Here is a 21,142-nt window from a genome sequence, read left to right on the forward strand (position 1 = left end):
AAACCATACAACGCAACATCGTCCATGCGCTGGTATCGAGGCGATAAGACGGAATAAGCGTGGCCAACTAGTAGCCAGTCTTTCTCTCTCTCCTCGAGCGCTAGTAAATTTCCGCGGGAATCGCCGTGATAAATCAAGCCGGAGTAAATCACACGAAAGATTCCAGAAGGAAAGAAAGCACGGTAGGAAGAAGAGGTGCTCTCTCGTCTCGTTACAATCTCGATTTTCTCGAGACGGTGGCCGTTAGAAAATAACGAGGTAACTACAGGTTAACGGTGTTATCGCATGACGAGGTTTATGGGGTCCCATCGCCGACAAGAGAGCCCCATGGCGCGAGTATATCACGGTCCGTGCAGTTATGTTTCAACGGGGGTATATTCCGGTGGCTCGCCATAGGGAGGGACAGAGTGGAGGATGCCAGTGGATATTAATTGGCTTCCGATCTACATCGAGACCACCATCGAGAGGCACCCCTCGAAACAGGTGCCCGCGAGGCGTCACAACCCACGCGATGCATACATTAGTGTGAGTTTAGGTGAGTCTCTTGGTCTGGCCAAGTACGCCAGCAATTTATCGCGGAAACGTAATAATCCGATCGAGTACGAGCGAACAAACTCCCTTCGGGCATCGATTAATCAAGAATCTTCGAGATAATCGGGGCGTCGATATATCCGCTATCGATAGGTGCCGATTTTCGATCACCCTCTTCGGTTAACGGAACTTGCAATTTTCTTTGAATACACTCAGGTGTTTCTTGATTGTTTTTAACAGCATGTAATCGAACTTTATACGTAATATAGAATGTTGTTTTTAAATTACAGGGATTTGTAGTCACTACAAATCCACATGTTCGATTTACAAATTGACATTTTCTGCGGACGTAATGGTAAACATTACAACGTGATAGCAGTGTGTACCATATAATATTTATAAAAGTTGTTAACAAGAAAGCTCAAAACCGTACAAAATGTGACACTTGCAAATACTCGCACATTAATATTCATGTACGTCACTCGTTTAAGCGCGACAGATCGAACAATGATCAAACATGATGGAATTAAAAGCAACACAATGAAGCGATCAACGAACGGGCACTGGGTGAAACACGAAAAGCGGTAGAAAAATCGGGAGCCGATTATCGGTCGCGTTAACGCAAATCCTATGACGTGCCTCGTAATCCCCGATATCCTGATGTTTATTAACGAAACTTATTTATTATGATCGTGTAACGGCATTCTTGACGAGCCGCATAAACGATATCCAAACCAATCGATGCGCGGAAAAACGGATCGCAAGTAGTACCGTAAATTTCAGCGTGCGTGAGAAGCGGATACGTGTAAAAGAAGAGACAAACTCTATCACGTTCAACGAATCGATACTCAACATGCACCGCTCGCGCTTCTCGATACACGATCTGTAGCAATCTGTATGTATCGATACGTAAACGCCGTATACGCGTGCCAACCATCCAAACAGGTTCGCGTATGATTAATATATGCGTCAGCAGGTACAAATAGCAGTCTTTACGTACTACCGTGTGCAAGTTTGAAGCCGTGCAAGCGCCGCGTGGCTTGTATGCAGGAGAATGTAAAATGGAATCCGCAAAAATTAAAGGATTATCCGGGATTACGCGCGACAACAGCGTCGCAACCACACCGGCCCCGCCGATCATTGGCCCGTTGCAGTTTAATTTCAACGCGTCCCAAGCTCCGGAAAACCGATTTGTGTCCTTTATTTTCTGCTGAGCCACGAACGAACGTTAGATCGATTACCAGGGTGTGCGAAAAGGGAAGCACCACCACGCCGCGTCACGAGCTATCCCCTTAAGCTTTTCACTGGTAATTACGTTAATAACTTCAACGGCCGCAAAATTTATGGACGCGGTCGAAGGATAGATCTCTCTCTCTCTCTCTCTCTCCCTCTCCCCCCCTCTCTCTCTCTCCTTCGCGTTTCACTGTTCCTCGCGAGAAAGTGAAAAGATCGAGGGTGGATGGTACTAATTCGAGCAGGACGGTGTCTTAACGAAGCCATTCGCGGTGATATTAATTCGTTCGGCCATATTTAATTGGACGGTCTGCGCGAATTCCTCCAATTTGTCACGATTTATTAACGATTTTCCAATTCGCCCGGGGAAAATAAAACGATTCCAGTTCAGAGCTCGTCTGAGTTACTTGGATGTTGTAATTGTTGTTTCCGCTCTCGTTCCTTTCGAACGTTTTAATAGATCCCCGCTTTATAATCCTTTAACCTAACTCGTTCTACAGAATATTAATGATTGCTAAGGTGGACGATAATTACTGCAAACAATTATATTCCTCTCGTATTAAATACCTTGAGAGAATTATTTACAAGCACAGGAAAAGGCTTTCTTCGGATCTGAGTTTGTATCTCTTGTCGTCTGACAAACCGCAACTGCTTATTATGTTAGAGAATATAATAAGCTGCATACAAATCTCGTTTCCGGCAAGACTTTGAAAGATCTCAATGTTATTTTACTCGATCCTCTCTCTTTCTCTGTCTTTTCGTTCCTCTACGCGACGCTGGACCAAGACAGTTAAGGTTTATACTGTCTTCGGGATTATTTTATTCTACTGAAGACAGGATTATTTTATTCTATGTTGATTACATTCTGCCGTTTGATTGTGATTTTATGAAGAAAACGAGCAATCGACCGTGTTATTTGTTCTCTGGCTTTTCCCTGGATATTCTTTCTTACGAAAGAAACGATTGTGTCTAGGAGTTGAATAACTCTGGGTAAAGTTGCTATGTCCGATATCATTGGATAATAAAAACGCCTTGAGCAAGTTCCCGTGAAAAGTAATACGGTGACAAATAAGATACGTAGAAGCGGAAAACTCATTGTACATTTACGAACGTAAGGTGCCGAAGAAATTGTCAAAGAGGGGAATAAACCAATGATTGGGCAAGATATTAAATGGAGGATGATTTTTTGTTGAGAAACTTCACAGACTGTTAGAGTATTGATGTAATTTTGTTACGTAATTTGTGCATGTAACTTCTGTATAAAGTATGAACGAGCACTTTCGTTTCTATTCTCGATATTTTCCATCGATCCACTGTTATGTTGTTAACAGTTTCCAACAGCGTAACTGGACCGAAAAATCGCTCATCTTTAAGTGTGTTTCAATATTTAAATGCCTGGTTTCAATCACGATACTCGACTCCCTTAGCGATCGATATTTCGTTCGAAAAAGATTCCATACAGAATTCATGATTACTGCTCTATGTGTGGGATAAAAACGTCTCTCAAGCTCTCGAATTAAACGCGTTTTTATTTCAAGGCTTCTAGATACGGATAATACGAAAATAAAACGTAGAGTCTGTTAACTGTTAAATACAATAAAAACATAATTAATACCGGTGTTTACATAGAATGAAGAATCATAGTTCTCGAAAATGTTTCTATGTACACTAAATAAAACAAACAAAAATATTATATATCTTCGACAAATTTGTGAAGTACATACGTATTTAAATGTGATTTTTCTACGACATAAAGACAGTAGAGAACTGTCTGTTGCACATAGAAACTCAAATTTCTCAAAAAGTGGAGATACGATATTCCCGGAGTAAGCCTATATCTTTCCTGATGGATATAACAGCAGCGGATGGCAAGAAACGAGAGATGTATCTAAGCCATGGTAAGTCGTTGACTATCGCGATTTTGGTATTTTCCACGAAACATCCGTCGTTAGTACGCAGAACGGTGGCTCGTCTATGAGGATAATGGGGGAAGCGAAGTTCCACGGTGCGAAGGATCGCGACAAAGATGAAGGGCGTTGGGGTTTAAAGGAAAGCTTGACTGCCGAACGACTAATAAGATTACCTTCCGCCTAATCATTCTCGCTACCGTGAACGCCATCCAACGTTCTCACTCTCTCTCTCTTTCTCTCTCTCTGTATCTTCCTATTCCTCCACCTCCGCCGCCATGCTTGTATTCACGACGGATAATTTTCCGAGGCGACACCTAATTATCGGGGAATTCTGTGGCAACCGTGTCTACAGGCTTCCGCGTAAACGCACGTTTTGGAGACAGACAGACGGATAAGTGGAAGGATAAACGGATGGATTAACTGCAAGCTCGTGCCACGATGGAAACTTTTGTACAGTCAGCTAAGTAGATGGAGCTTTCCACCGCGAACACAAGTTCCGCGGCAACGTACGAGGATGATGGTTATGGTTCACGGGTAGAGAAAGTAGACGATGTTGCGTCGGGGATCAATTTTCCGTGAAATTCCTTTTCCTTGGAAGCGAATCGTTTACACTGGAAGTTTCGACGTTTCAAAATACCTTATCTTTCGATCACGATCTTATTATTTCTTTGCTTTCGTTTATTTAGCAGATACGTGTTACAGGCGAAATTTTGATTCCAATTAGAACAACTTTGTGTAGCAGGTAAATCAACAGTTTGTTCAAATCACACCTTTAAAAATAATCAAGATTTTATTAGTTTTTGTCTGTAGCTGGCTTTCCTATTAGTTATACCTATTAGAAATATCACATATAAATAGTTATACCTAGTAGAAAAGTTTTGCTCGAAAAAAAGGTTCAGGCTTCTGAAGTTTTGAATTAATTTCACCAAAACGGCAATTTCCTTTTTGCTCGAAGCGAATATATTCTACGTTCGCGGTATTTTTCGAACTTGGTATAAAAATTTAACGATGTATCAAAGAAAATTTAATTATTATTTATATTCAATTTATGACGAAGTCTATAGTTAGATGTAAGTATTACGCCTATATTGTACTGTTATACCACTATAAAAAAAATTAGAATAATCTTAAAAACTGTTCAAAACGATTACAGACGTATATGCATACAGTTACTCAAATGATCCGTAACTTACTATTAGAAGAGAAGAATTTCCTACTTTCAGATTTCGAGCTCTACTCACAGCACATATACATGTACCTCATTAGTAGTCTATGTGGAGGATATTTGACCGTTAGCAATTCTTAAAAGCTGTATGTATAGGATACATGCATATGTACCGTTAGTGGCGAAAGGGTTATACGACCTGGCTATTCATCCATCGTTACACACACGAATTCCATAGACATTCACGTTGCTGCGTTCGCTATAACTATTCTTATTAAATTCCGACATTGAGACAAGTTTTACGGTATCTTATCTATAGATGATAGTTTTCTACACCTGTTGATAGTACAATAGATAAATCTGTTTGTCATCTTGGAAAGTTTCAAAAGATCGAAAATCTCCGTCAGCTATTTATAACACACACTGTATTCCATGTTAAGTATTGCGATGATTGGATTTGAACGAAGAATGCTTTGTCTCTATAAAGAAATTTGGCTAATAAATACGCCGAGTAGACTGTCAATTTTCTTAATTAAGATAGGATTGCTTAACTTCTAAAATTTGTAAGAATTTTTATATAACAGAATTAATTTTTTGGCGAGAAACAGAATTTATAGTACGGCTATGTGCAAACTCTTTGTACGCTGTGTTATGAAATTTTAAAGCTATATCTACCCTATATTACGAAACTTTGAATTAATTGAACGCAGGAAGCGGTAACTTTGGTTTTGCACGAAATATAGTGGAAAAGTATATTCGGTAGTTTTTATATAATAGAAAAATTATGTTTCCAGTAACAGAACTTCGAGCTTCTGTATAATGAAATTTTGAATTAATTGAACAATAAGGAACGGCAGTCCCGTTTTTGTTTGAAGCAAGAAAAATATACTCTACGTTCGTAACATTCTTCAAAGTTGAGATATTCAGGAAGAAGCCTTTGGGAAATTGATGAAAGTGATTTCCAGGAGCATAGGTCGATATCCATTTCCTTTGGCAGAGGAGAGGGAAAGATAAAGTAGAAGGACATAAAAAACCAGCATCTTAGTCGGGAAGCAAAGACACGATGGTAGAGAAGCAGAGAAATAGCAGGCCGTTAGGGTAACGATAAGTAATATCCCCGAAAAAAGTTCCAGACGGCAGAGTAGAATTTCTAAATTCGATATCCACGATCAACTTTCATCTTTGACAATTTTATCAAACGCGAATTTTATTAAATCGTTCGTTGGTCAACGAGAGAGAGAAAGAGAGAGAAAGAGAGAGAGAAAGAGCAGCTTATCACGTTGCATGACGTATACACTGAAGAAGAACTTGCTAAACCGTTAAGAAGAGGAAGATTGTGGCGCAAATTTTATATACGGCCAGATTCCCGTATATTCGAGAGCGTACTTGTGTCTACTCGAGAGCACACTCACACGTGGAAATCCATTTTTCATTACCCCATGTGTATCGTGTGACACATGATCAAGGTCCTCGGCGTTCACACGCCATGTGACGAGATTCGTTGGAAAATTCGTTGACTGTAAGCGAGAAAATCGTGATAATATCTATAAACGGGGTAAAGCGTGTATGAAGGCAATTTACAGTTCTTTTACGCTATAGATTGGAGTTTAAAAACAGAAAACGTCTAACTGCGAGTTATATATCTCCGTGTAACGCATTTAAACATTAAATTGCGCAAGATTTTAGAGTATCTGTAAAATCTATTAAAAAGCAGAATATATGTGACTGCTTATACTTTTGTATATACAAAAAATGGATATTTTTGGCAATAAATTGAATTAGATTAAATTAAATAAAATAGAAATTGGCTATTTCACGTACAACAACTCGATATAGTAATTCGAATTAGCGTGTCATTGGTAAAACTCGCCTTACGCTACTTAACGTTACCATTTCTTTCGAGAGAAAAGCGTTAATCGACGCGATGCTGTCGCCTAATTGCGCAATTAATCAAACACGACTCCACTCGATCAATTTTATCGAAAGTGTAACAGAACTTTCCCGTTTTCCTATGGCTGGTTTCTATCGTACGTTACAATGAGGAGAAACCAAGCTGGGTGTTGTGAGCCAACCTGGCGAGACCAGTGCACGATCGCCAGATCGATACTCGATTGTACGCTTACCTTGTAGATCTCATCTACGAGTCTAGTGAGTTCTTCGGTTTCCATGTTATACCCCTTCGATGTCTGAAAGCTGCACTTTAAACCGACTTCACGAGATGCTCATATTTTTCCGTCCTTCCGAAACCGGATCTCACGTAGCCGCTCCACTTTCGCGCAGTCGATCGTTCGGGATCGGAAATCGATAAATTTCCTCCTAATTCGTCTCTGTTCGTTGGCCGGACCTGCAACCAAAAAAAAGAAAAAAAGAGAGGGTGAGGTTCGTTTAACGATGCATACTGCCTTGGGCGTTTATTGGCTATCCCACCTAGTTGAAACTCGACAACGACGCACTTTGCTCGAACGATAAGAGCTTTTAATTCGTTGTTACTCGAGTTACGCTTTTGTAATCGATAAGAGCGATAGTTTCGCGCTAGTTTCCATATTGAATTCTAATATAGTGGAACCTTCGTTACACGGACACTAGCCAAACGATTTAGTATTCATACAATGTCCTGCTATGTAAACGTTCTATTGTTAGAAGAGTATATTTACTTCCTTAGCCTGGAATGAATTTGAAATTACGTGTGTAACGGGTTTAAGCCAGTTATATTAGAGAAGCTGCACAATGTTCTCTCCGATAAACGAACGTATGGAAGTAAATTATTTGTTTCTTGAGAATCGAGTAATGATCGTATACCAGTAGAACGAGATTGACAGATTGACAAAAATTGGAACCATTCGTTTTCACTTCCTAGAGGCTGGTGTCTTCTAATTTTGTAAGACGAGATGTTAAACAATTATTTCCGCGATTACGTGGCGTCATTATGACAGCCGAAACAATGCGACCGAGCGTTGTAAAATTTGAATAACTCCGTACAGGTCCGTGCATTATGCAAATTTGTGAAATCTGTAAATTATAACGTAGAAAGAGGAGACGGTGGCGATTCGAGGAGATACTTTGTATTCAAATTAATATAAGGAGGCTTAACAAAGTCGAAACAGTTGCCAAGCATGCTAATGTATCATGCTGATACAGCGCTAAGTGAATTTAACTGCTATTCGTCGGGGGAGGTTCGTACGGGCAACGAAATTGCACGAATTATCTCTGGAACAGTACAGTCAGGCCTGGTGCAATAATTCACAAGTAACCGGCGCATTTAGAATAACAATTTACAAAATCTTGAGTGGCAAATTCAACGATACTTTTATGTTAATGTTCACGCATTAAAATTCCTATCGCGCGATCCGAAGGACTTACAGCATCTCGTCCTGCGTGCTTAATGAAACAGAATGCCAAGAACGCTTATTCTCTGGCAAATTCCTTTTTTCTTATCGAAACAAACTACGCTCAACTTCGCTTCTTAATAGAAAACTCCTTTCTTTCCTTTAACGATTGTGTTTACCGTGAAGTGTTTAGGTAGGTAATTAACGTCGTTGCTCGATGTTTTCACACGTTGCTATGGTTCTTTTAATACTAGAAGAAAAAATATTCGTCTATGATTATTTTTCAGTACTTGGTAACAGGGTTTTCTTACAAAGATAATTTATCAACTAATTGTAGATTCGTGATACAAAAATAGTTCTTGTATAATTTTATAAGTTACAAGTCAAATGAGTAATGTCATTAATGTATCTTACAATTGCGACTGGTCGCTGTGATAAATTTTGCAGGATAATAAATTTTGAAATGTAATTTTCAAATTAAATTGGAAACTTTACCAATTTACTTTATCAATGTATTTATCACTACTAATTTGTGACTCGTCTTGTATCGCATATCGTAACCTGAAACTCATGACCTCTAAAACTTCGCCAATAACATTAATTCAATTACACGATAGGGTGCAAGAATTCATATCTCAAAGTTGAAATAAAACTATCTCTTTGCACTCAGTTCTCGAATGGAACACCTCTAACGAGCAATTAACTACCAAGACGTCGCGAGCAAATTTCTCCATGCGAACTGCTACACATTAACGCGATTCTCATGGAAAAAAGACTACGCGGTTCTAGTAACTAGATTGCGAATATTCAGGCATTTATGGGATATTTAAAGATGCAAAAATGTGCAGAATGCACGCAATATGCAGAAATGTATAAGATATCAAAATTATAATACTTGTTATAGCATTTAGCAGATGAAACAAATTTTTATTTAGATTCTATTTCTATCATTGCACTCATAAAGATATGAATTTACATACAGACTGGCAGTTTACCTGTTGAAGTAATTACTTCTAGGAAAACTCTACGTCTTTTTCTTTTGTATAGCCGTGACCTCGACACCGCCGTTACGAAGAAAATAGAATTTAGTGAAGCAAAAAAATTAAGAAAAGAAGAGGTCCATATGGGTAACAAGGTTTACAAACAAAAGAGCTACAAGTAGATTTTAATTGATGTTTCCTGTAACTTTCAGCTAGAGTTACACACCAAGGTTGATTTTTTGGTAATGTCCTTTACTATAAATCTATCATATTCTATTATAATGTAACACTGCTAGAGTGAGGATCTGGATCAGCCATACTTATACTTATACTTGCTTCAATATATATTTCTATTACAAATTCATCTACGCGTTCCTCTGTCAGATAACCTCGACGCTACCAATAACTAGACTACGAACGTTTATTCGTTTCTTTGAAAATTAAAGTTCAAAAGTCAACAGAATATACGTAACATGCCTAAATGCATAAAATGTCTAAAGTAGAGTACTTGTTATAATATATAGTAGATGAAGTAAATTTTCATTTTGATTTTATTTCTTCAGTTATGTCCATAAAAATTTAAATTTGCGTAAATATCCACAGTCTGCTAATAATTGTTCCGCGTAACTAAGGACTGACACTTGCACTTGAATCGCGCGAACCAGTGGCCGCAGAATTCTGGAAACTTTTCCATTCAAGATAGCAGGGAAGGGAACATGGGTGCACATGCACAGTTGTACATGGGCTCCTCGATCCATCAGCGGTTCGCATTACTCATAGGTGGAAGGAGAGGTCACGTTTTCCAGGGTACTTTCATTCCGCAAGGACACCCAGTATATACATGTGTGTTTGCCGTAAACGCGTAGAGGGAGAGCAGGCCGGAAAAAGCGGCATAACTTGGCCGTTTTATTTCTCGAACGTGTGCTTAGCGTGTGTCCACATAGCCACGCTTAAGGTGTCACGGATCGACGATCGAGAGTTTTCTCGCTTGGTTTTCAACCTGATTCGAGAGCAGTTCCACATCGAGAAATCGTGAAAGCACACGGCCCCAATTGTACGGCAATCATGATGAAAATTTATCGATCTCTTCCCCATTTTTCTTTATCTTCTCTTCTCCTTTCTTTCACCAATCGTGTGTTTGCTTTTCTCCAGCAAGCGAGGTTGAATAGAATTTTCTTCTTATATTTTGATTGCACCAAAAATTCTAACGAATAGGCTGCAACTTTGTATCTTTATAAATATAATTAAAGAATAATTTCAGTATAAGATCGATGATCGTGATGATCTAGATCGAAGCGTTAAAAATATGTACGAAAATAGCTCGATTTTGGATCTTTCGTAACTATTTCGATTCTAAGACAAGAGACCTCCTTTCTCTTCTATTCTATAATAATTTCTCGACATTTTACGCCGCAGCAAAAAAGTTAACCGCCCTATTGCAATATATTGGAGAAGTATTCTCCGAAAACAACTATGCCACGGTTCATTTTTCACGTCAACGTCGCGATACTGATAAGGAATGGTTCGATTAGTTAAAAAGCTCGGCTTAGTAGGACACGAAAGTCTGAAGGAAACATATCATAGTCAGCTGTTGCTAGTCGCAGCTTTATAGATTTGAGGTTGTTAGATTAATCTCTCCTGGGATTAAGATATTAAAAGCCAATCCTTCTTAGTACTTTTTTCTCGACATTGTTTCTTCGTTATGTCGCTTTAACCCCTTTATCTAGTTTTTCTTTATCACGGAACATAATCGAGTTAATTTATTTAATGTAATTAGCTTGAACCGACGGCTGAAGTATACAAATTATATTAAATAATCCAAAATGAAAGTCTATATGAAAGCCCACACGATATAGAAAAACAAGACTTTGTCCATTTTCCTTTGTAAAATAAATTCCCAAAAATCCACCATAGGAAATCTATAAAATTTCTGTGACAAATTATAAATTGGTCGTTTTGATCACTCTGCTTGGTTTTGTTCTATAAAAGAGCTTATACTATAAAACAGAATGGAAAGAGGCATCGATATTAATGCTTGTACATGTGTTTCTGTAAAATCTCATTGTTCTTCAAAAAAGAGGAACGAAGGATCACTGTTACTACCTGATTACGATCGCAACAGGCAAACTCAATCGTCCTGTTTGAAAATATTGCAATTGCACGACTGCCATGGTCACAAAGTGAATTTTGCAGTAACTTTCCAAACGTAGCGATACCCTCTAAAAGCTTTCAAGTGAATTAAATTCTCTCGAAACGTTTACGATAAAATGTTTCCCTTTAATCTCTCTAATCACATGTGCTAGGCTGGTTCCACGCATGCTACAAAACTTTGGGAATTTCATTCGATACACTCGTTGCCCTGGTGTTTTTCTCATACCAGACACTCGGTAAACTTGATATATTTCATTCAACACGCTTGTTCCTCCAAAAAGGAAACTCCTTTCTCTGTTGTAACTTCTGTATTACTATCAAAAAAGCGAAACATGCCTTTACAACTTCATTATAATAACTCATTATAATAATTATGTTTACTGTTCGTATATCATACTTATTGTATATCATACCTATATTAAACAGAATCATAAGACTGATAAAATAATACAACATAATTTGGTAGTTATATAAGACAGCTCTCTAGATTTCGTTGCTATCAAGGAAGGAAAGAAAGACAAACTGTAAAGATTTACTATCCAGCAATGAATCTCTCCTGTTTTATAGTCAGCCCGTGCCATAAATCCACCAGCATTGTTCTCCACATTTAAATGTAGATCCGTACGGAACGGAAATTGAAGATATAAGCGGATACAGAATAGAATCGAAGAAATTGAAGAAGTTTTCAAGCGAGGGAGACGAGTTTGCTTATCGATTAACCAAGATACAAGAAAGTCACGCGCCACGGGAAGAAAATCGAACGAGTAGATATCCTCTTGGAAACCACTCTAACAGTCAAAGATTTTCAGTCAAACTTTACCGCAACTTTTTTACTCAGATGCACGTGCTCGCTATACTGTGTTATAGATAAGTGTATCTTTTCCAAACCTAACTGTCGAATTATATAACGCATGAATTGTACTAAGATTCGCATGAAATTAATATTTTTCCATTATCTTTTGTTTTAAAATATATGGTGCAGACTGTCCATTTATGTATTGGCCTGTAGTATCGAATAACACGATTTTCAGTTACATGGAACACGTGAATTGTACGAATTTTAGCTCGCATAGCATGGTTTTGTATAACACGAAACTAATTAATCCAATTATTCGAGGGTCGCTTGTATGTGTCTATAAGTCACTCTTCTATTTGCAAGTTGTCTATTTTTTTATTGTATATTTTTACGTTTCTGTTCCAGATTTTTCAAATTTGTTTTTTAGGAATTTTTAATGAAAAAATTTACAATGGAGCAGAACTAGTAGAGATCCTAAAAAAAGGTAAGACTAGAAGATTTAATGTGTTGGTAGTATTCAAGTAAATTTAACAGATGATCTTTAACGTTTTGGAGCTTGTTCATGCTGTAAAATTATTGCACGAATCTTTAGTAATCCATTACACTATAATACTTTAAATTTAAAACTAGAATATTTTAAATACGAAATTCCTTTTACACAATTTTTGCCACGGTGAATCCTTAAAAAAATATATATTTTCCAAGCATTCGATCCAAACGAACACATCGAATGCTCATTTACATATTTACTTCGCTACAAAAGTTCACTAGCGAATACACGCGTGTCGGAGTTTTAAACGATCAAACTTCTCCAGTTTATTCTGCGAATAGCAAAAAGAAAAACATGTTCTATAAATATAGGTATGCAAACGCTTTCCAAAAAAGTTATACAAGAAATATGAAAACCAATCAATTCTAGTTAGGTCTTTATGTTTCCGTTTCAAAACGTTGTTGACCGTTTCGAATACGCACTTGATATCTTTGGGAGATTGAGTTTGACACTTTCCAAATTTGCTGTTTATTTCTGCTGCTTCAGATCACCGAATGCATCACGAATCATCCTTTGTATCAATTCTTGTGCGATACACTATCGCTTTAATTGTTCCCCATAGATAAAAGTATAACAATGTAAGATCTGGCGATCTCGCAAACCAAACAATGCCCGACCAATTCATCACTCGTGATAATATTCGTTTATTGCCTTTAGGTTTCATATTTTGATACTTTCATAACTCTTTCATAAAGCGCTTATAGATCTACGTTTACATAACGTTATTTCCTTGTTACTACTCGTAGAATAAACAGACGAAGTTTGATCGTTTAAAACTGAAACACCCTGCATATTCGTTTCTGTATACCCATTAGTTGGATCACTCTCATTAATTTGTTACACTACGATACTGAATAAATCTAAATGTTAAATTCCTCTCGTTCGATATTTATCACCCGTACAACGAACTGCCTAAAAATAATGTCCCTCGAGCATTCAACCCACGCGAAAACATTCAGACAGAATATCATCGCGCACTTTCTTCGTTACGAACTACATCACGTCGTTACGTCACGAATCAGAAGTCCACGAATGAATATACGATATATTTATTAGAGCGGTCGACAACCCATATCTTCTCAAATCAACGGCCTGCTCTCACTTTTCCAGAAGCGTTCCCCGGCTGCATGAATTTCTCTTCTCGCTTCTCGTTTCGTAATGTTAAATAACCAATATCTTTCTCCTCGTCGGTGCCTACTCGCGCATAGGCGGCCGCAAGAATGCAGTCGCGAGAGGAAAGCGCGTTCGAACGCAATATACCTCGGCTAACGTAGCCTTCTGTCTCTAGCCGATCGTTCCAAACAGCTGCTCGATACGAATTAACTATACGCGCAACCAACAACGTGCTCCGGACATGTATAATTTTATGGAAATGAATGAATCAAACGTCTGTCCTTTTACTGGCTCGTTTCTGTCATTTTTCTTTGGCTATCTAAATAAGCTGGCCGTGACGGAAATGCATACTTTCACGGCTTAGTGGTCGTTGAGAATTATTCCACGTTGCATTGACTTTGTAACTTGTACGCTCGACAACCTGTAATTATTGAAATTTCCACGAATTGATTTACGGTAGCGTACGTCGGTGTTTAGATGGAATTACATTACATATTAATGAATCCTAATTGCAAGACGCTACAATGATCTAATTAACAGAATGACGGTTACAATGGGATAGAAAATCTATTACCTGCATCACGATGGAAAGAAATCTTCGTAGCTTGGTTTCTAACTGAAATACAGGGAATTCGCGAGTTTTATGACTTAATTGCGACGAGTGAAAGGAATTATGCAATGGCAGTGGTTTCCGTAGGCAAACAGCTCCAGGGATCGTAGAGACAATGCGACAGAGAATTTCTACGCGTCGCGGGGTCCAAATGACATCAACCGCATCTGTATCCTTTACATTCCATGGGCTTGTAATTCCTGCGGCATTTATAGAATGTAAAACCTGTTGGTCAGGCGGCGTGCACCTGTGTGCCCCTACACGTTTTCCAACACGCTACCGTTTAAAAGTGTTCGTACGCTTTTGACCGATCTGTAGTAAGAATACAAGAACGTCGATAAAGTGGGTAAACTAATATTAATTGCAACTAACTTTGCTGTCCTCGAAATTCTTTTTATTTCCTGTCTCATTTAAGCTTCAACCGAGAGAAAGATTTTTAATATTTTAGGGAAATCATTGTTGTACGATTGAAACGAAGAATCATTAATAAGAATCCTTTCGTATTTGCCACAAATACGAGAAATTTTCTAACAACAGAGAAACACTTACAATTCGGTGAAAAATGAAATGACCCAAGGTATTATTTATCTTCCACATACATCGTGCGGAACTAATTATAAGTTGAAAAAAGAATCAGGATATTAAAAAGATTGAGATTTCCGCGCGTGAGTTAAACGAAGAAAAGGATCGTACAGGGTGTGTAAAACGAATTGAATGGCGCGATGAAAAAAACTTGAGCGGAAATTAGCGGAATCGGTCGGGAAACGTTCTCGGAAACTGGCGGGATTGTTCGCATGAATTTTTCGACAGTTCCACGCGGAGCGTTATAAACGCGGCAAATTAACGGACGGAAGAGAAACTGTTTCCCGTTGATTGAAAGATACAAATAAAACCTGTAAAATCCAGCGACTGGACTAAACACCGAAGGGAAGTCGAGCCACGAGGAATCCGGTTACGCTCGAAATTAATTATAGCGAAGCGCGAATTCGACGAAAATCTGCCGCGAACGCGAAAGTTCACCGTTGAATTTGCCCACGCGTGAAACAAGAAAAACTGGGATACCGTGAAAAAGCCGAGCGTTCCCGAATTAAATATTCCCGCGTAGGAATTCCCGGGAATTTTCGGCTCTGTCCGCAAGAGGAATGGTCGCCATTAATAAATACCAATACCAATTTGCCTAAGGCAGAGAAGAGAATCGGGGAGCGCAAGAAGAGGAACGTCCAATAAATTTCGTAGCAGGGAAAACCGATTTCCGTATCAGTAGTGGCGCGCTGCTAGGTGATACTTTGTGCGAGAAGCCAGATAAAACACACTTCTTTTTCCGTGAGAAAGGCATAGCTGCTGGAATTCGGGACAAATTCCTGGCCTGGCTGGTGCTTTTGCCAGGCCGCTGCTTCTTTCGCGATATAGAAAATGGATAGATGGTCGAGGCAGAAGTATGGGACGAAATAAAATAAAATTAGAGAAAGACGCGATGACCGGCTGACTTTTTATCGGACTTTAGCCACTGCAGAAAAAGGGAGGAAAAAGAAAATATCGAGGGCGGAGGTGAAAAAATGCGAAAGGTGCGCCTGTCGGAGAATTATCGAGATTTGTTCGTGAGGTCGCATTCAAATCGAGCCGACGTTGGAATGTCGTCCTGCCTCTTCTGTCGTAACAGTTATAAAACGGTCCTGATATCCTGCAGGCAGTAACGCACGTTGCGTGTATACGGTTTCACCGACGAGTGTGCACCTGCGACCGGTCGCGTGTGGGCGTACCGTTCGAAGTTCAACGAGTTCACGTGGAACCTTCCGATAACATCGATTGTCGATTATACTGCAGTTCGAGATTTGAAAGTAGTGCAGTTCTCAAGTTTTGTGTAATGTCTGCTGTATATATGTTGTCCAATATTGCGTGAATATTAATTATACGAATATCTGGGAACCATAAAAAGAAACGTAACGGAATTACATGTACAGTGGCTCGTGAAAGTATTTGAACATTTGTAAATATCTATGGTAAAAGATCGATAGACCGCAGATTTTTATGCGAATTCATATTTTCATGGATATGATTGGAAGAATAGACAGAAGTTTGATTTATTTGTCAAGTATTATAACGAGCATATTTTATGCATTATATATTGTATGCATTTTTTCATCGCGAAATTTATCGTAATCGTAGGCAGTAGCTTTACAGTAGTAAATACATTTTTCATCAACAATGACAGTCTTGGAGAGATAAATCGTACTTCAAAAACTATTAGAAAATTATTCAAATATCCAAGAATTTCCATTTCGTTTGAAATCATAGACTATTAAAAACACCGTTTAAAAATAAACGCGAGATTTATTCGAAACGTTTAACGATTACAAGTTTGGAAAAAGTATCTACATAGTGCAATCTGAAAGTTCAAGTGAAAGTTTCCCTTGTCAACTGTGCCGTAGACAAAGGAAAAGAATAAAAAAAAGAGCCTAACTCGCCGCGTGTAATAAATTACAAAGTTTGGGAACGTCGATGCGCGAGAAAGGAAGGAAACGGTTTCACGAGAGAAAAGTTGAGTGATACGCGGCACAAAAGAATGTTGTCGACCGCAATCAGTGCCATGTCTCCGTACTCGAAAGAGGAATCGATAACGTGGTTTCATTTAAAGGGTACATTATCATTCGCTCTGGAGGACGCGAAAGCGTCACGAATATTGTCGCGGAGGAAAGATCAGAAGAAATGAGAGAGAAAACGGAGAACCAATGGAAAATAGAGTCGCGGGGGTGGAAACAGCGACAGGGAGGGAAAAAGTAAACTGCAACAGAGAGTTTCTATTAAAACAATAAAATTACGCGATTCTTGCCAGGGCTTCGTCGTTTATTGCTTGCTTGTTATATTTCAACAAAAAGAAAGGGAAAGAATGAGAAGGGGCGAGCAAGGTATTGTAGCGATATTCGTAGAGAAACATGATCGTGAAACGTTTGCAATCTCGATTCACACGCACGTACGTAATACGCAAAAATATATGATACGTGACAATTACGTGTGACTACGAATTATCGTCTACATACAAAATGAAACGGATAGCGCCCGAAAATTTCTGATCGAAGTAAACTGTTTTCCGTGACGATATATTTTACGATTGTCGATACCTCGACGCTATTTCATTGGCCATCATGTTTTTTATAAGCATTTCTATTAAATACTCTTTCCTTTAAATAGATTTATTACAATTTTTATCGTTAGTTTCATTCATTATGAGGTAATATTAAACTATAACGAAATAATAAGTTCGGGTAGTTGAAGAGGAAATTTATTTTAGCGTAATATACTACTCTTTTCATATATATTTGTGTTATTTAGAAGTGTTAAATTTTTTAATCCAACATGAGTATCTGTTAGGCTGTCCCGAAAGTTTCTTTCGTTTTATAAGGAATTAATAGACACACAATATTTTTTGTTTCATATTATTTTATCAAATTATATTTCAGTATAATTATTTTCTTATAAAACGAAAGAAACTATTTCGAAAGAAGACACAAAACTTGAGCTGTGCAAGCTTTCACAGTGTTTGAAATTCATAGAACAATCGTGGATGTTATTCAGAGGCGAAGTTTTCGTAGGAAACCACGTGCAATTTTCTTGGGCGCGAATTCCTTTTTTGTACACCATCAGGTCCAACACGCTTTGCACCAGCCGCAAACTGTATGCATTTCTCTGGCATCGTGCCGTAATGAAATGAAGAAACTAACAGTAAGTGGCGAGCGCTGTAAAGTTCCGCGAAAGCTTTTAATTAGGATTACACATTATCTCAAACTCGCGTTGCGCGCACGTACTCGTACCAAGCAGCTATTTCAATTACACCACCGAACAACTCCGTGGAAATGAAACTCTTTCGAGTTAATTTCAGATACGAACGCAATTACGATCAGAATTGTTCGTATTTTTCGTTCGAACGTTACACGTGTCGTTCTTTCACTCTCTATACTCGTTTCATTCGAAAAATGATGGAACAAGTTTCGGGAACGTATTCGCTTTTTATAAAATTCGATTAATTTTTCCGACTAAAATTGAGACATTGCTGAAACTTTCAACCCATATCCGTGGCACTCGATCGATGAGAATTTTTCATCGGCTTACTAGCTGTATAAATTTTTGTTTTCAGTACGGATGCAACATTTTCCAACGACGCGATATCGTATCTAGGTAGAAACGGCGATTTTAACGCGAGCATAACAGTAAACGCAGTATGATTTATGCCCGCCAACGTATGACATAAATTCACAACTGATCCGTGCCCGAGTGCGACTCGTCCAGTCAATATCGGCTTAAAAAAGGAAAATATTTTCGATTACTGCTCCTTTGAATTCTTTCACTCTGCCCTAGTCTCGTCCCTGTCGATGCTCATTTAAACTCATTGAAACGAGTCACGTGCCAAAATAAACGTCATCGAGGACCATCCGACCGAAGAATCGAACAAATTTGACTACGTTCTACTTTAAATTCATTCGATATACATAACAATGCACCTGTCGCATGGAACGTTAATGAATTCTTCATTGAACGTAATTTTCCATCAAGTTTTACAAAAAAAAAAAAAGAAAAATGACTAAAACTCAAACGTGTAAATTAATTTTTGTCTGTCTTCTTGGAATATCATCAAAATTTTATAGGTTCTATTGGCCTATTTCGAATTGCAAATATTTCTAAAATTATGCGTCAAACTTTTCTTCTAACCGATGAAATTGTAAGACAATGAAACGGAGGCGATCAGAAGGAAAGCGAGACGCAAGTAGGAAAACGTGAAATCGATCAATTTGCCTCCTTGTTATTCGCCGATTAGAAAGAAAGCGGTATTAAGGCGGAAAAATTACGATCGCAAAGCGATAAAACAGGCCGCGCAATGAGAACGAATATTCGCTCTGATTAAGGAAGGAAATTACGATCGCGGGAAGATAAAATGGGTGGAGATGAGAACGAATGCGACTTGGAATGGGAGGAAATTGTTCTTTAGCTCTTTGAGATACAAAGCTCGACGCGGGTCTGATATGAAAACTACCGATAGCCTTGTTCATCCGGCAGAAAAATTGCGTTCGATCATTTACTTTCAATATGCTATCGATCAAATTAACACGAAATAACAAGATTGTTTCCCCTACTCTCTTTTAAATATCTTTCACAGATAAGGCCGTTTCATAGATAATTACGGAAGCAGATTTAAACGAAGAATATTATTGCCATTGTCGAAATGGCGGTGAGCGTAACGTAACACAGTTTTCTCGTTCACATTCAACAACTTTTCCACCGGAATAATCTTATCTCGGATCTACATAAATTTCCTCAAGTATAGTTAAGTACGTAAATTACTCTCTTTCCTTTTTTCTCTGTCTCTCGAATGGAAGTGTAGATGTACACTGTATATTCTTCTTCTCCTTTTCCGGATATATTAACCGTGAATCGCAAACAGAATGCTAATTATAAGACAAGGGATAAAATGGTGCCGATTATCGTTCCTTTATCGGTCATTCGAGACGCGAACGCTCGTTTCAGCGACGTAAGCATGGTACTTTAAACAAAAGCCACCCGTTTGCTATCGTATTATCGGCCTCTGGCTCTTCACTTTTTTTCCACTAATTGAAACTTCCCTAATTGTCGGCGAGATTCCGTGGAAGTATCGTTCGCTCGATCTTCTTGGTCGTGTTTGTTATCTATCGAAAAGGAATTGACCTTTGTTGGCGATCGACCGCGATCTTCGCTACAAAAAAAGCTCTTTTCAACGAAAAATTTCTCCAAGATAAATTCGAGTTCGAAAGACGGCTTGGACGAAGTTTAAATTTATAATAGGAGTCAAGTTAAACACGATATTTTCCGCGGTTAAAGAGAGAAGGAATACGTGAATAATTTAATTTTGACGTACTTCATTCGCTGATGGAACCGAGAACAAGTTTCCGGTTTTAGCGAAACTTCACTCGACCATAAGTTTTCATTCCATATAACGGTGCGCGAATCGTCGGCTTTTTTTTAAGTTTCACAGGGATGAAAATTTATTTGCCAACTTCCTTATGCTCGAACGCGGAATAAGGCTACTCTGTCGCGTTAATTTTTGCAAACGCGAGTGAACCGCATATAGTCATTAAACACATAATGTATAAGGCATTTCAAAAATGTGTATAACTTCTTATGTCAAAATAAGAAAGATTTATACAAACATATCCAATATTCTGTATTAAAACTATCTAGCTAAAAATGATTTCTTTGTTTTAATAGCCTCACTGTTTGTATCGCAATCTTCTTTTTTAACACATAAATGTTGCACTAAAACTTTTGTCCAATGCTTTTGAAACATCTGTAGCCTCGTCGGGAATAAACCAGGAAAAATTTGGTTTCCGGTGGCTCGTTTGGCAGCGAGATTCATAAATTACTGTGGAACCTTTGACCGGAATAAAAAGTGTAAGCGGTAGGTTACACGTGAAATCCCGAAACGGAAGTTTAACTAAGGCCGACAAGAGGTACAGGTGTATGGTTTTAAGTTGAAAGTGATCGCTTCAAAGGGAATCTTCCACCGTCTATGTGATAATTTTCCCGTTAGGACGTCGTGAGTTAAAACGACTCTACTTATAGTAGAACGTAATATTCGCGTAACGGTTTATTTGCATAATCGAAAAAAGAAAGCAACGAGGGGAAGCCTTCAAAAGGTGCTTCTAAATAGGGAACGCAATCTTCTGTCGGTTGCTTCGAATGCTACGTTATTAACGCGCCATCTTATGGCTGGCTACAACACATTCTTAAGATTGAGAAAATACCAGGCGT

General features: G+C 38.4%; 1 protein-coding gene and 1 long non-coding RNA gene across 2 annotated transcripts in view; one reads left to right on the forward strand and one right to left on the reverse strand.

Annotated features, from left to right (window-relative positions):
- The window catches only part of LOC138187084 (uncharacterized), a 243,144-nt gene that overhangs the window by 157,141 nt on the left and 64,861 nt on the right, over positions 1–21,142 (forward strand). The window contains exon 2 of the long non-coding RNA XR_011175083.1: positions 12,498–12,576. This is a non-coding gene — a long non-coding RNA (uncharacterized LOC138187084). The remainder of the gene's footprint in view (positions 1–12,497; positions 12,577–21,142) is intronic.
- The window catches only part of IRSp53 (Insulin receptor substrate 53 kDa), a 162,536-nt gene that overhangs the window by 138,897 nt on the left and 2,497 nt on the right, over positions 1–21,142 (reverse strand). Inside the window, exon 2 of the mRNA XM_069127556.1 lies at positions 6,963–7,183. Coding sequence (XP_068983657.1) covers positions 6,963–7,007 — 45 coding nt within the window. The 5' untranslated portion in view covers positions 7,008–7,183. The remainder of the gene's footprint in view (positions 1–6,962; positions 7,184–21,142) is intronic.

This window comes from Bombus flavifrons, chromosome 14 (assembly GCF_040668555.2).
Source record: "Bombus flavifrons isolate JBK064 chromosome 14, iyBomFlav1_principal, whole genome shotgun sequence".
NCBI lineage: Eukaryota > Metazoa > Arthropoda > Insecta > Hymenoptera > Apidae > Bombus > Bombus flavifrons.